At 42.8% G+C, this 16,369-nt stretch overlaps 1 protein-coding gene and 1 long non-coding RNA gene across 2 annotated transcripts in view; both read right to left on the reverse strand.

Annotated features, from left to right (window-relative positions):
- The window catches only part of roraa (RAR-related orphan receptor A, paralog a), a 172,604-nt gene that overhangs the window by 51,703 nt on the left and 104,532 nt on the right, over nucleotides 1-16,369 (reverse strand). Inside the window, exon 2 of the mRNA XM_068602334.1 lies at nucleotides 8,232-8,261. Within this exon, the coding sequence (XP_068458435.1) occupies nucleotides 8,232-8,261 (30 nt within the window). The remainder of the gene's footprint in view (nucleotides 1-8,231; nucleotides 8,262-16,369) is intronic.
- On the reverse strand, nucleotides 645-1,311 carry LOC137803653 (uncharacterized). Its single transcript, XR_011080085.1, has 3 exons — nucleotides 1,093-1,311; nucleotides 901-990; nucleotides 645-790 (listed from the first exon to the last, which is right to left on the reverse strand). It is a non-coding gene; the product is annotated as an uncharacterized lncRNA (long non-coding RNA).

Consider the following 16,369-nt stretch of genomic DNA (forward strand, 5'->3'; position numbering starts at 1 on the left):
TCAGTCTGTACCTGGACCCTCTGAACAAGGTAGGTCAACAGGAGGCAGCAGCGGCTGGCCCACTTTTAGTCTTTCACAGCACCTTTAAGTTTCCTCCAGCTCTGCCACGGCTGAGCCTGACAGACACACTAAGACCAGCCTGGTCAAGGGGAGACACTGCCTCGGTGCTGTAACTGGTGAACTCTCTGAATCTGTTGACTCAGTGAAGCTTGTCCTCCCAGTGCCAAAGCACAGAGAGCCAAGTGAGACTTGGTAAGACGTTAAAGCAAAGGGAGAATAGTATCCTCATTCAAAATATAACAGAGTGTAAAAGCAACACAAAAAAAGCAAAGAAAAACAAACAAATGACTCATAGTTGGGACGAAAAGTTCCCAGACTTATCCATCTGAAACCGCCTGGGGAAATTTCATCACAAGACTCCCTAGTCTTCTGTAATACAGCCGCAACAAAATAAGTGGCAAACACATGATCGTCTGTTCTTTCACAAAATGTAGAGCCACTTTAAGTCAGCATAAGCTTTTGACCTTAACATTGCAGGTAATGCACATTTAAATACCTACCTCAGTATTCATGTTTGTCATTTTACTTGTGAAGATTAGGTGTAAAAAGGCTATTTGAAACCAAAACACAGGATTAAGGGATAATGCTGCTCTGTGTCTTGTGAGTCGACCTTGATTCTGTAATCCAGCACAATACTGGAGAACAGCATATTTCTCTCTCTTGTACATTCAATACACTCACTGTAGAACAGCTCACGCTGATGAAATGGCAAAAGCATAATGGCACCACGCTGAAAGAGAAAGTAATCTGAATTAAGGGGAACTTCATTGTAATATCTTTGTAATAGAACTGGAAATGGCATTATGAGATGTGTACAAAGAAAAATACTATTGATAGTACCTTTACACTGATTGTATATTAAAGGATGCTGGATAAAAATATGAGTTGATAATGTTGTTGCACGTAAGAGAGGAGTAAAAAAAAGACCGTCTGGGGAAAAAAAAGCGCACATAAGTGAATAGATTTGATCACACAGACCTGCACTTTAATGACCACGGTGAGAAATGAACTTGATCTTTAAAGTGAACCAACCTGCAGTCAGCCACGGCGTTATTAAGGACCGTGCCACTTAATCAGAGAGGACGCCGATTTAGCAAGGAGCTAACTACACAGGAGGGACCCACTGTGGTGGCAAACACATTACAGAGCAGTGTGTCACCCGACTGGCGCAGGTTCGTATACATGCTCTCCTCTCTTCTCCCAATCTGACTTATTTTCCTGACTCCATGTCTCCTTTCCTGTTTTTTTCTTCTTCTTCTTCTGCCGCAGACACAGTCGAATGAAAACCTGCCTTTGATGTCTGGGATCCTATAATGCTGAGCAGTAGAAATCCGCATGCCTGTTATCTGTAGAATCTTAATGATGACGGCTAACTTCACAATGGGTTAACCACATCCCTCTGTTCTCGCACTGCGCACCCACAGAAACACAAATTAATAGCAACGGGAAAAAACAGCATTCCTCTAATAAAGCAGATTCAACAAAATGTGCAGAATGCGATCAGCACAAATGTCAATGTATAATATCACTGAAAGCTCTTGCGAGCACTTCTGCTTTCTTCTCGGTCGATGTAACTTCTTTTTCTACTTTAGTTTCTGAGCAGAATGACATATTTTGTTGAAAAGACGTGATCCTTTCTTCAAATGCATCTAATTACGTTTCAGTAAACATATGAAGCTCGGTATTCAAACAGACTATTTTGTTGTGTTTTACCACAACATATTTCCTTTTCTTTGTTGCACTGTGACGATATTTTCCTGATCGTGAAATGGTGCTTACATGATGATTTCAGATAATTTTATTATAGAGGACATCATACTCGGTACATGGTTTATTCAACAACATTCTTCTGAATAATTCAGGAATAAAATTAAATACGTTCATTTTACTTAATTCATGCATGATATTGCATCAGAATTTTCCCATCCAAAAATAAACATAATGGGATATTTCTGAGAATAGATTTTTTTTTGCTTCACTTCAATTTAGTATAATTTGTCTCAAAAATGCACTTCAGTGAGAAGAGGAGACAATCAAGATCCAATGCATGCTGGTCAGAGTGATAAGCTCTGAGCATCGAGAGGACAGTGGATGTGTACGGCTGTGACTGAGGAACTTGATGATGGCACAAGGACATTTAATTATGGCCCCCATCTTAAAGCTTCCCCATCAGCATCAGTCAGGATCATATCTGGAGGAGCTCCATGACCTCCGCCTCTGTCGCCCTCCATGAATCAAACCTTTCATTACCCGCTGACACCCTTGTCCTGCGCTGAATGTGTGTACACCATGGGAAAGTGATGAGACATCGGAAACCTGATGAGTGACGGATAACCTGCGCCTGTGCAAAAGGCTGGCCGGCTGTGTGCTGCCGCGAGCGCAAGGCCGACCGTGCCCTCCCAGCCATGCCAACTGTTTCGCCTGGCAGACGCCACCATCTCAGCACAGCCCACGGTCCCCGGCCCCTTTCACCTGAGGTGGCAGACAGCCGGCAGAAGAGAAATCGGAGGCAGCAGATGGGGCCACTTACTTTGGCTGGCCCAGCCAAGCATTGTGTCCTTGTCACATGTCACTTACTCTTGTTTTCTGGTCTGACAACACTTCAAGACCGGGCCTTTCAGTTTTCAGAGAGACACAAAAGGGAAAGAGAGAGGAAAAGCTGACGAGGCCTCTCTTCACTCCGGCGCAAATTCTCTGAAAGAGCCGGCACCAAGAGAAGAACCAGATTAAGAGCCAACAAAAGCAGAGCTCCCCCACAAAACGCTGTTGTGCACCCCTACGGTTCCTCTAGCATTCTCCTTCTTATAAAACACCCTGGGCCCCCAGGAGGTGATAAAAAGAAGCGTCCACACCCACAGAAACGTATGCAAAGAAAGTGCATGTACAAAGGCCATTTGCAATTTTACAAAATGGCAGACATAATGCTTTTACTGAAAAATGAGGACCTGCCATATTGTGTTGGAGAGGAGAAAGTATGGCACCAGAGGAAAAATTGAGAAAAATCATGCTGGCCTGGTTTACGACAAATAGATAGCTCTATTGATTTCCCTTTTACAGCGACTGTCCATCCCTCACTGTTGTGATTACATTGACCTATTTCAGAAAAAAAAAATAGCCGTCTGTTATAGATTATAACAGAATGTCCAAAAAGAATACTCTTTTTGTGGAACAAACAAATAGAGAAAGATGAAACATAACCTACGGTACAGAGGGAGAAAAAGATTGTGTCAATTTAAGCGTTCAATGTTGCTCTGGGAGAAGAGGAAACAACAAGTTCTTGTACCATGCTGAGAATCAAATAACTTGGGCAGAAAGAGCGGCGGTGCTTAGTGAGGCCCCGCATTGTCAACTTCAATCCGAACAAAAGGGCAACAACATCAAAATGATTGCAATATTGCTCAACCAACGTTTAAACATAATAATGCCAATTTTACCAACTTGGAATTATGTTTAGTAAGAATAGAGTATAACATTTGATAATAATCTAATGTACGGTATGCGTTGCTATATTGTGTTTTTTACTCTAATACTCTACAGCACAGTTCAGTGTTGTATGCTTTGTGGTGATGATTCCTCTGCGTCTGTGTGTATTGCTGTGTGCACTCGTCCTGCTCCACTATGCCTGTGCTGTGCGTCTCACTAGACTATCTCTCTCCTCGTAGCTCAGGGGACTCTGGCTGGCTGATCTTCATTATCAGCCCGAGCTTAACAATGTACTGGATGCACTTCCCACATGAGTGCAACTAACAAATCCCCACAGAGCTGAATCAAGGCAACAATGTGATGAAATACCTTCAAACAGCCACTGAGCATGGAAAACTGAGCTATGCAGAGACAACTCGCACTGCCCCGGGCGATTCCACAGGAGTGCGCCTGTTGCCAAGCAAAATTAGATAGCAACTGGGACATATTATTCGCCTAAATTGGCAATGTACAGCACTATTAAGGACCATACATCTCATGTTTGATTAGCTGAAAATATCTCAATTCACAGAGCCAGTGCCATAGCATTTCTACCGGATGTCATTCAGAGGTGAAATAGATGCTTTACGGGGGTAAAATCTGTATTTGTGAACACAAAGAGCATTATTGAGATTAATAATGTGGTTAGAATATTGTTCCAAACATACACTAGACTACATTTATGAGAGGGATCTTAAATGCACAAAAGCAAAAAAATAATAATCTAGAAACTCAAGCTTTATAACTTTGAGTTGAATCTCAATCACTGATAATATTTCATTGTGTCTCTAAGACAGTGCAGAAAAATCTAAATCATCCATTTCCTTTAAAAGAGATTGGCTGAGCTATTGCAGTGTGAGTGTGGATATGTGACGAGAGAAACTCAATACAAGCTGCGAGCAAATAAATTAAGACGCAGGAGCAAGGCCATGTTTCTCAATCAGTGTAAGAAGTCTGCCATCGCAATGGAGATAAATATAGGGTGAGCACACTGGGACTCTCTACAACGTATCTGTAAGACTGAAGAGGGTAAGCATCGTCTGTCTCCTTTTTTCTTTTCCCGGAGTTACATTCACTCCTACTACTGCCTCCCTCTGGCCACTCTATTCCCAATCTTCTCTCTCTCACTCACACTCACACACACACGCACACACACACACACACACACACACACACACACACACACACACACACACACACACACACACCACATTAAAACAAGGGATTGTCAGAATATTGCAATCTTCCCTAAATATAATGAAATTAAATAATAATGCATTAATTATTTTTGAGTAATTGTTAAGACTGCAATTTCAGCCTCACGATGATTTTTTAAAACAGTTTTGGGGATTTTATTAAAATATTGTGACGCGTTTCTGTTATATGGAGGTATTTTTAAATACATTTTGTATGTTTTGTCTCATCTTTTGTATACACTTAATGTAGATACGCAAGCATTTGTTTTATTGTGTATTATAGTCTGAACAGTAAGTCAGACGATCAGTATATTGTACTTCATCTGCAAGAGTGAGAGAGGATTAGCTCGAGGTAATCAGAAGATCTGCTCTGTTCGAGGAAGAGCATCCTGGCTACACGACCTGTGTGTGTGAGCGATAGCTAGCTCTCTGCTATTTGAGCTGTGAGACAGAGCTCCAGTCTGCCGACGGTAGATTAGAGGTGAGACGTCTAATCTCAGTGTAATCAGCTGCTGCATCTGATCCTCCGCTCCACACCATCTCCCTCAACAGGTCCAAACAGAAACTCATCACACAGCGACGCAGCGTTGCTGAGGTAGGAGACGGGGACCGTGTATATCTGGTGTCCGGCATTAAAGTAAGAGAAGAAAAAAAAAGTACAATAGGAAACTTAAGTCCTTGATCTTTTGCTGTAACCTCTGTCACAGGCAATTTGTATTTTTATTGTTGAACAGCAACTGCTACTGAAAGTCAATACAACAGAGCGTATGTAAAACTGTCAGGGAAATGTACAGGAAAACCACAGCTTACTGAGAATTATAGCCTTGTGGTTAAAGAAAGTGCTGTCAAGGGGCCGCCCCTTATGAAGAAAGAAGGGGAGTCTGGCAGACAGAAGAGAGGTGGCTGCCTCACAAAGTAAATCGACTTAAGTCCTTAGCAGTCAGACTTGAGAGAGGACATCCCAGTTATTGGCACAATGAGTATCTGTTTTCATCTAGAATACTTCACCTTCTGATGGCTTTATGATTAGTCCAGTTGGTTGAATGACAGAGGAGAGGAGAAGAGCGGAGAGGAGAGGAGAGGAAAGGAGAGGAGAGGAGACGAGAGGAGAAGAGAGGAGAGGAGAGTCTGCCAGTGAACAGCTGCCCCTGTAATTTATATTGATGAGGGGACTGGCATGGCGGGGAGCTTCCAGCAGTTTGATCACTCAGGCAGAGTAGGGAGTTAGTCAGAGACACGGCCCATCCCTGTGGTCTAGGTTGGACTATGAAGACCTCCTAAAACATACACACACACTTGCACACACATACAAGTAAGACTGCCAAGCAAATTACGAGTGGCGGTGTGCATTGGCGTAGTGGGGAAGCCAATGTTTTCACTCCGAGAACAGAAATAGATCTGCAGCCTGACTATAACCATGTAGGGCAGAGCGGTCGCCATCATTATTACTCCACCATATAATCACCAGGCTTCTCTAAGAAAGACCGTCCCTCCATATTCTCAATGACCATTAACCAGCCCTTGAACTTGTTCTTGTGCACACAGTTCTGACGAGGCTCTACAGCCGCTTCCTGTCTGCGAGGCACAGCAATCAACTACTTGTTAAGGGGCTTTACTTTGATTTCCTCACAAGGACAAGATTTGAATATTTCTCACTGATATGAGACAGCGTGGTCCAGTCTCTGCCCAGGGCTTTGAACCCAAGACTCCTAAATCATGCTCTTTGATTTGAGCCCCCTTCCGGTGTTGAGGTGCTTAGCGCCGCACTAATTAAGATAGCGGGGTGGTGGATGATGGGTCAAAGCGTTTCTCTGCTACCTTGAAGATATCCTGACACAAACATGAACTTGCACATGCACACATCCAAAAAGAAATACCAAAGCCCCCCCCCCCCCCTCCTCCTTGACAAGCAAATAGCTTAGCACACAATCATGCCACTGTTTTGACAGGGCTGTTTGAGTAAGGTAGACCTGTCTAGAAGATCATATCCTTTGCCCTGCTGTCTGATGTAAGAAAGCGCTGGGGTGTTTTACAGGGCGAGATGCAGCTTCTCACAATCTGAAACTCTTCGACCGCTCTTACAGAAAAGCCCTCTGGCCTTCCCTCTCCACAAGTTTCATCAGAGTGATCAGAGGGAAAGGATAGCCTTCAGGGCTAGTTTCTTCCGTTCACACAGTGGGGTATGAACACACACACACACACACACACACACACACACACACACACACACGTGCGCATGCACACACAAAGATCTAGACACGCACAAAAGCGTTTTTACATGCCTTTTCGATTACACTTCACACGTGTCAAAATAGAGAACAAATCTCCTGGAAATCATTGATTTCTGCAGGTTTGACTGTTCATCAATTCTTCATGAGTCGACTGAAATTGAAAAGACAGCAGTGATGGTGAGACAAGGCAAAGCCTGTGTACTATTGTTGTTCAGCATAAAGAAGTATGTATCTTTCAATTGCAGTGATATGATCCGTACATGAAGAATACAAAGTCCTGGTAGTGAATGCAGCCTTTAGAGGTTGCAAACCACCACACACACCACATCCGTGTTGCTCAGCTGCAAGGCCTTGCAGAAAACAAAGAAGTGCTTCAGCACACTGTCTGCTTCAACTGTGCATGATTATCAAACAGTCATATGACTGCACAGCATTTTAATTTCCTCTCTGGGGTTATCATCATATTCACTCCAGAAGGGAGAAATACAAAACAGTGGAAGTGGATGCCACTGATCTAATTCAGGGTATTGATTTATTACAACACTAGTCAGGTAATAATATGCATATAAGCACTGATGAAAGAAGAGTCAACAGAAACAAGATGATCTTATCTCTACTGTATTTAACAGGGGTGCGCACACTTTTTTGGCTCGCAAGCTACTTTAAAGTAAAAAAGATCTACCTACATTAACAATGTTAAATACATATATATATATATATATATATATATATATATATATATATATATATATATATATATATGGGCCTATTGCCGATTGACAATAATCTTGGAGATGAGCCAGTTCTGTGCAGAATCGCCGCGTGCAATGCATGCTGGTTAGATTTGTGTCCCACTTGATCCCGACTTGCTCATTTTTTCTGTGACTTCCTGTGTATACTTTGAAGGCAGCCTAAAACTGTATGATTTCACTACATTTTTTTTGACTCTGTCCCCTGCTGTGGCTGCCAGCTCTTTCCAATGAGCCTGTTAATTTGCACACCGGGAGCTGCGTTTTGTCGATAAAGTTTTAAAAAGAAAAGATTGTATTTTTTTTAAAAGTCTATTTTCTTTTAAATGGCATGCGATCCACCCGCACTACCTTCACGATTGACCGGCCGATTGTGACCGATCTATTGGGCACCCCTGGTATCTAAGCTATGGAGAATTTGTTTCCTCCACATTACGTCAGTGTAGAATCGTAGAATTAAATGCCATTGCTTACAGCCTTAAAATAGTCTTGCAACACCAATAAAACGTAATAAAAAAAATCTGAGTACTCACAGGTATGTGTCTTCTTTGCTACTGAGATACCTGCAAAGAGAAAACAAGCAAACCATTAAAATATACCCACCAAATAATCACTTTACATGGCTCTGCTTATGGCTAACTGATGGTGGTGATGGCGAGGAAGAAGTCAACCCTGTGGTCCAACACCTTGTCACTGTCCAAGGTCATCGCGGTGGTAGGCCCAGGGCCAGTATGTGTGTAGACTGGTGTCCGACCTGCAGCCACGCTACATTAACATCCACGACAACGTGGTTGAAACTTTATCCTCTGCAGGCAATGAATGAAAAATTATACTTAAACAACATTTGGAATACTAATGTGTTGAGCAGCCACCCTGATTGGGCATGAGCACATGACAAAGCCTGTGGCCCAGAGCATGATGAAGCCACTTTGACCTCCCTGTTAGTCAGTTAATCCTTTATTTATATATTGAGATTAGGACCTCTTTTTCAAACGATGTTTGAAAAAGATGTTTACAAGAAAACATAGTATAAATCTAAGTCAGAATGTAAAGAAAACAGTTTCATTAAGTATTTACATTGTTTTAAACGGGTCTTGAATACCAGTGGGTGAAATACAAAAGATTTTGAAAGAGGGTAATTTTTTAGCGATTAATAAGAGAAAAACAAAAGCATCAAATCAAATGAATTGAAAATGTCAAGTTGCTGGTGGTATATAACACCATGTAAATGTATTGCAATATTGAGTTGCAGAGATTGAACATATTTATATATTGTGAGAATGAATCAGATCTGCAAACTCTACAGTGGTGAAAAAGGTGACCATAACCAGTATTTTCTTGTGATTTTAATATGCACATTAAGCCTTTTGGGTACAAACCTATATATTACATACTGCTGGGGAGATTTTGAATTTGCCTTAGGCGCCGATGAAGCAATACCAATTTTTAAATGGATATAAATTAATTATTTTCTGTCTTGTTAATTGAATTTTCCAAAGTAACTAAATCTTCCAGATAAATGCAGTATTTAATGAGATGCAGTAAAGTATAAAGTAGCAGAAAATACAAATATTCAAGGAAAGTTCAAGTTTCTTCAATATTAATATAAAAGTAAGGACACATATTAGCAAGCAGTGCTGCAATTAAATGAGCACTCAGGGGTCGATGATGAATGACCCACATTATTCTCATCCTTAAACCAACTACACTTCACACTCACCAGTTGATTGTAAACCTCATGCTGAGAGTGCGGCCTGAGAGATAGTGTAATGGTAGAGGTAGAAAAGATTTGATAAACAATATATGAGATACAAACAATGATGTGCAAGTTGCAAACTGCTTATCAAACAAGTGGCTAGTCTGACCAGTCTGAGTCAAACTGAGGTGGAGCTGGGCTGCCACTGCTCATGCTGCCCTGCTTCGCCCCTTCGGGTGTCAACTCATCGAGTGAGCCACTTCGGCTCTTGCTGTCTGCAACATTGGTCTAATGCCCCAGGAGCCTGACGCGGACGAGCGCACAGCCAGCCGTGGTCCCCAGCGGCCCGCTGGATGCTCATGCTTTGCGGGGCGATAGCACACTAATAGATCCCACTTGTCATGCGGAAGCAATGGCTAATTTTTCTACAGCTTGCATTTGAAACTCGGGGGACGGCGAGCTGACATGATTCAATAACTCTCTGTGAAAAAGGCGTCTGGCCGGAGATAACAATGTTTCAGACACGTTTGAGGGGAAACGAGTCAAGGAGCAACGAGGGGGAAAACAAATAAGCCCTTCAGCCTCCTATAGACATACACACAGAAACACGTAACTAATATCAACTCCACTGAGCAGAAAGAGGGGAAACGGTCACCTAGGGGCCGGCCGTCTGTGATGGAGCTCGAGCATTGTTCCAGTGCTCAGGGCCAAAAGCGTCTGTTCTGTTCAACTGTGACATTACGCAAGGAGAAAATAAACAGTAATCCAGTCTTAATTCTACACTTCAATTTAATGACATTGAAGCCTTTGAGAGCTGATGGTCGATTAAAGAGCAGTGGTCTCAAGGTGCTGTAACACAAGGCAGTTGTAAAAGCCAATATTAAGCAGTTAACTGGCTCTTTGTTTTGATGGGTACGACAACCTCTTAGATAGAGCATGTGAGCAACTGAGCTGGTGTGCTTAGTGGAAACTTTATTAGAAGAAAATAGCAAATCAGCAGTTTTTTACTAGTTTTTTGTCAAACATTACTTTGAAGTTACAGACACATCAAGCAAAAATTTGCAAATTATTTAAGAGGAGTCTGGTGACTGAAATAGAGAAGGGTATTATAAAATCAAAAAGGTGCTGTATTTCATATAAAATGTGCATAGCATACAGCAGGTGCATAAAGTGAAAGCATGTTTTAAAAGCAGCCTGTTTATCTTCTCAATAAACACAGATAACAACCATTTGCAAAAATGTTCATGACAAAGAAAGTGAAAGAAACAAGTGTTTGTAGAAGTATGTGGAGAGTATGTACACTTGTGCTTTCGCCCAAGGTAAGCCACACAGACCACAGTGTTATATACACAGGAGTTGCTGTGCCATCACTGGCTTCTTCACTGACAAAGTCAAGAAACAACAATGTATCTGGCACTGTAAAGGCTCTTGTTTCTAATCCTCAGATGTTGAACCCAACATCAAAGATAAATGATAAATGATCATTATTTTACACTTTTTTTTTATCTTAGTGTAATTGTGATACTATGTTTTACCCCTATTGCCACACTGCTTCATGAGTCCATGACTTTTTCTCACTACTAATACTCAGTATTGTGTATCCCTAGGGCCTAAAATGTACAACTGCATAATGATAGTGAATTTGTTTTGAAACCGGCATTGTTTTAATCATTCAGTAGTCAACTTCATCCTTTCTTTTTCTTCATTGCAGTCCGCAGAAATGTGTACCACAACACCACTAAGAATGCAGCGTGCGCGTGTGTTCTCATGCCACAGGAAACGGATAAACCTCGTGGTCAAAATCTCCATCACGTACCGTTAGAAAATGTCAAAAATCGCAAACTCCAGAAGTAAACACAAACAGCAAAGACAGCCAGCGCTGTGTGTTTGTTTCTAATAAGAGGTCCTGACAACAACTCTCCATCTCTCACCCCCCACATCCCAAACACTTAATAAAAATAAAATTATACTCTTCACTAATGTGTTAAAAAAAAGGCAGAGAAAACCAATTCTGTCCTCACAGCAAACGCTCACTTGGCCTGTTGCTATGCAGGTTACAGGAAGCAGGAGGGGCGGTAAGTGGACCCACTTCCTCCTCTGTGTGTCATTCAGTGCCCTGTGATTGGAGGTGGCAAGGAGAAGGGGCCACAACGCCAATGAATGAGTCAGGCGGTGGGAAAGAAGAAGTTAGCTCTGGGCACTGACATTGGCAATGCCTGCCAGCTCATGTCTTCTCCACTGGATGGCAGGTTCAGAGGTCAGTGTGGAGGTGAAGCTCTCCTTGGCTGACAAACAGGCTGCTATACACTCTTACAACTTGAGGTCCGCCTTTCATTAACACCAAAGTGCCTTGTGGGGATTATTTATATATGATAGATATTGAAGTTAAAATTCAAGCCTGTTGTCTGTATGAGCAGCTGAATTCTAATTTCAACGTTTGTCAAGATAGAAGGAGGGACAGTTGTCGCTGTGTGGCCTTTGATCAGTCATATTTCCACATGCATTGATAAACAATTCAGCAGATGTTCTCATGAGATTTCGCCTATGCTAGAGAGGAACTGTGCAGGCGAGTGGAGGTTAACCTCCGCCACATCTATCTGCAGGGGGGGCACACATCCTGTAAACATGCCATTTAGACAGGAGCAGAGTGAGTCTGGGTTTGGCAGCCTCGGTGCTGCAGCCGGTTGTGGAGCACCGTGCCATCGCAGGCGACTCAAAGTGACAGCGCTGTAATGAAGTCTGAGGCGCATGGCAGGCTGTACGTCATAATTTCAGGTTCCTTAAAGCCTGACAGGGAATGATTATCATGGATGGTTATTGTCACCCTGCCTCCCTGGGAGACGAGGCGTGCTCTGGGGTTGTTGCACCGTGACATTCAAAGTTACAGTCTCCTTCATATAATGGAGCTGTCCTCTCAGCGCGCTAATGGGAGCGATCCATTTAACCTGTGCCAGAAACACACAGACGAGGAGGTTCCTAATGCGAGGCCTCTCCCGTGGGGACGTCACACTCCCCCCCTGGCTGCTCCCTTCCTGCTGCTTGATTCATTGACTGGTGCTCCTCACTTATCCTCATTCACTGTTCAGTCTGGGGAGACAGGGAGGCTCGCTTCCTGCCGCCTGCTCCACATGCCACCGCTGCAACGCCCGCCGCACACAAGGACATAGCCGGCCCAACAGACCCAGCAGCTGGAAGAGCCGGGGAGGGCCCAGTGAGGGACGGACCAGACACTTTCTGGAAGTATCGTCCAATACCATAGGTCTTGGAAATGCTAAGGGTACAGGCGATCTAAAGTTAATAAGGCCTCTTAGACAGAAAAAAAACATTAGACAATAAAGAGAAGGTTTGGTCATGGTCCTGTCTTAATGATGGCAGCTGTATGCGACTGTTAATTTTAGTCTACTCCTGAGGTTGCTGGTTAATGATGTCGCCTAAGTGTGGTCATCTTAAGAATGATAGATGTAGCCACATCCAGTAGTCCATCTTTTGAGTACTGCCGCCCTCCCGCCTGCCAAAATACTGCTACATTCCTGAGAGAAAATAATTAGAAACAATTAATGGGTTTCTCTTCTTAGCCATAACAATGCTCCAACACATGTTTTGCTGTGAGTTATGTTGCATACATCTTTTGACATTGTACAAATTCGGGCATGAATGAGGAGGTGACTTGTTTAGATAGTGGGCAAATCATACATAAAAACATCTCAAAATAATGTAACTGGTCAGACAGTTTTATGTGCAGCTAAAGTATGAAGATATGATGCAAGGTTACTCTAGCGTTAATGCTCATATCATCAAATGTCATAAAATAGGATGGATGAGCTGATTCAAGGACCTTTGTGCTGTTCTAACTTTGGCAGTCTGAAGGCCAAGTTCCATACACAAAGTCATTTAAACAATCTTCCATTTTGCAGTGACACACTTAGCCTTATTAGCTATTATACTGCTATAAACTAAACATACAAAAATGTAATGATTAAAAAAGCACAATGATTCTAATCAGCTGCCCTCTAATATACTAAAACACTTAATCCATGGAGAGGCCAATTCTCTGGGGAGGCTCAAGAGAAGAATGACTTCTCCGTCTCCAGGCGCTGTTATTTCTGGTCATTTCTAATTGGTTTTAACTAAAAGCAACCACTCCGAGACTCCACAGGTTACGCCAATGCATCACTATGGAATTGTCTGCAAATAGAAGATATACATCCAAATTAGTTTTAGAGGACACCACAATTGTCTTTCAGAGGATGAAAGGAGAAATGGCAGAACAGAAACAAAATAAAATCATACATGTCTTACTGAGAAAGGAAAGATGTTGAATGATCCCAACGGAAGAAGAGGGACTTTATCAGGGTGACCCTGAGATCATTTAAACCCTGAGCTGACTTGAAGTACCATGTCAGATGCACCTCGCCCCCTACAAATGTCTCCCTGGCTTCATGTACAACGTCTCCCCTCGCGCGGTTCTGCATTGCTGGGCCTGTGAGTCTCCAGGTGAGTCCTCAGTGCTGTTTGGTGGCTCGTGAATTATACATTGCAGCAGAGGAATTGACGTGGCCCAGGAGGGCCGACAAACAGCAGGCATGGCTGGGAGGCAGATTGAAGACTCTGACGGAATTTTAATTGTACCGCAGGGAATGCTGCGATAAGTGCTATTGTTATTGGTAAGACACTGCTGCATAGGTTCACTTAGCTGAGAGCTTTAAAAAAAAAGAAGAAAAAAAAGACAAAATTCCCAAAATCGACTGTTGTACAACGTCCAAAGCTAAATGGCCAACAGCCCTTTAGTTTTAAGTGTTACGTGGAGTGTGGTTCATGTAACTGGCATACTTGGCATAATTATCATTACGCTCTCTCTGTGCTCAGTATCTGCAACATGCTCAGAGGACCAGTGAAGGTCAGCTTTGGCAAAGGAAGAACAAATCAGGAAACATCTACAAACTAAAAAAGGAACTGTTTCATCAGAAGCCACAGAGGCATTCCATTCAGTTGTTTTGTTGTACGATTCAGTACAGTACTGTAGGTGAAAAGCCAAAATGTGAGGGTTTTCTGCTGCACTGATGTTGTTCCCTCTGATCCTGGCTCTCGCTGTACTATACAGTAATTCTCCTCGGAGTGCGAGCTGGTCCCAGGGGGCCTGACGGATGCAGGAAGGCCCAGGGCACTGGTCAAAGTGAGGCCAGGGGCACAGGCAGGCCTCTGTCAACTCTGTGCTGGCGGTTCCCAGCCCAGCGGTAATCTCCCAGTGAATCCGCCTCAACCACACGTGAAACCCAATAGCTTTTCAGCCCACACCATAAATAAAGACAAACCAAATTCAGCAGACCACCCTGGCTTACTTTAGCATTATTGCGCTACACTGAACAGCAGTCTGAATAGGCCACCACTGGGTGTGTTTACACACTTAAACACAAAGGCTTCAGATGTGAAACGGATATGTTGTCAGAGGACCGTTTATTTCAAGTGGTGTAATTACATAGCCTTTCAGTAGTTTCTTATTTTCAGAATGTAAACAGAAAAAAAACATCACAATTCCCAATACCACAATAAAGTACACATAGAGGTTAGAGGTTGCTCTGCCTCTCTAGTCAACAGTAACATTCCCCAGAGGCATCTCTTTTAAATCACATTACAATATATTAGCCCCACACAAGTTGAAATCTAAAGGGGAAATACAATTACCTGCAGCTCCTAAGGCAGACACTCCAGTTATTCACAGTAATAGGTTGTAAGTGTATTACAGCCGGCCGAGAGAGAAGTGCCCCTTTGGGCTAACCTATTCAGAATTGCTTAAATATTCACAATGCACAGCACACTGCAGTTAAATAAAGAGCGTCTTAGATATACAGTTAGCCTGAAATAGCTTGTTTTTATTTTTGCATCTGTGTTTCCATACATGGTCACAAAGGATGATTCAAAGGCATCTACTTCAGGAAAACCACGGCGGTTTTGCCAAAAGGCATATATTATTTTAACAGATACAATGTTGTTTAATGTTTGTAATCTTAACTCTCCGAGCTCAGTTTTTCATTTCATCTCAAGAGTAGCAGTTATAAAAAGACGGGATTAGAACATATGAGTTGATATGTGCTCTGACAGTTAGTGACAATCTCTTACCAGCGCTGTCCAGGTCTGTCAATAGACTGTCCACACTTCCCTGGGAAGGAGGGGCTGCTGGGACTAAAGCCTTGATGACAAACTAATGTCAGCTAAGATCAGCTCTATAAAGGCTGACTCAGAAATATATTGGAACCCTTTCATTACCATCCCTCATTCAGTCTCAATCCTCACCCAGTAAAGTACAGTACAGCAGGCACTTGTCTAATGAACAAGGGTCTATGGGGAAGGATCACTCCATGCGAGTGTGTTGAAAGTCAAGGTCCCACAACAGTGGACTCGTGGCTCTGCTGATAAGGACTTGGTTGTAATTGCTCAAAAGGGAGGGAACTGCAGCCCCATTAGGTCTGGTCTTAGCACTTGCCAATAACCCAAACTGCCCCTCTGAAGCCTCCCATGTAATGAAAACTTCCTCTGAGATGAATTACATGTCTGTCAATCCACTAATTAATATCATGGACTTGTCTTTTTGGCTTCTCCGGAGTAACAAACTGAGTCGGAGAGATGGGGATTGAGCACTGGAAGACATAAAGGAAGGAGAAGCCGAGGCAAACTAGCGAGCACGCTGCTACTGTGATTCACTGCAGTCATCGTCGGCACTTAGTGCAGCATCTATTTTTCATGTATTTCATAATTAAAACCTGCGAGTTCTGTAAGCCCTCCATGCTCATGCAGATCAAAGGTAGTCCTATTAGCAGGGAGTTCATCAGTGGAGCCACTCTTCTATTTCCAAGCAAGAGCGCATGCTTAAAGCACAAATACCCTGTAATTACACACATGTATGATAACGGGACAGCCACAGAGCTGGACTATGATTAATAGAACACAGATCACAGTTTCCACCTCCTGTTTCAAAGC

This window comes from Clinocottus analis, unplaced genomic scaffold (genome assembly GCF_023055335.1).
Source record: "Clinocottus analis isolate CAN_PGR_092001 unplaced genomic scaffold, fCliAna1.0.p SCAF_6, whole genome shotgun sequence".
Lineage (NCBI taxonomy): Eukaryota > Metazoa > Chordata > Actinopteri > Perciformes > Cottidae > Clinocottus > Clinocottus analis.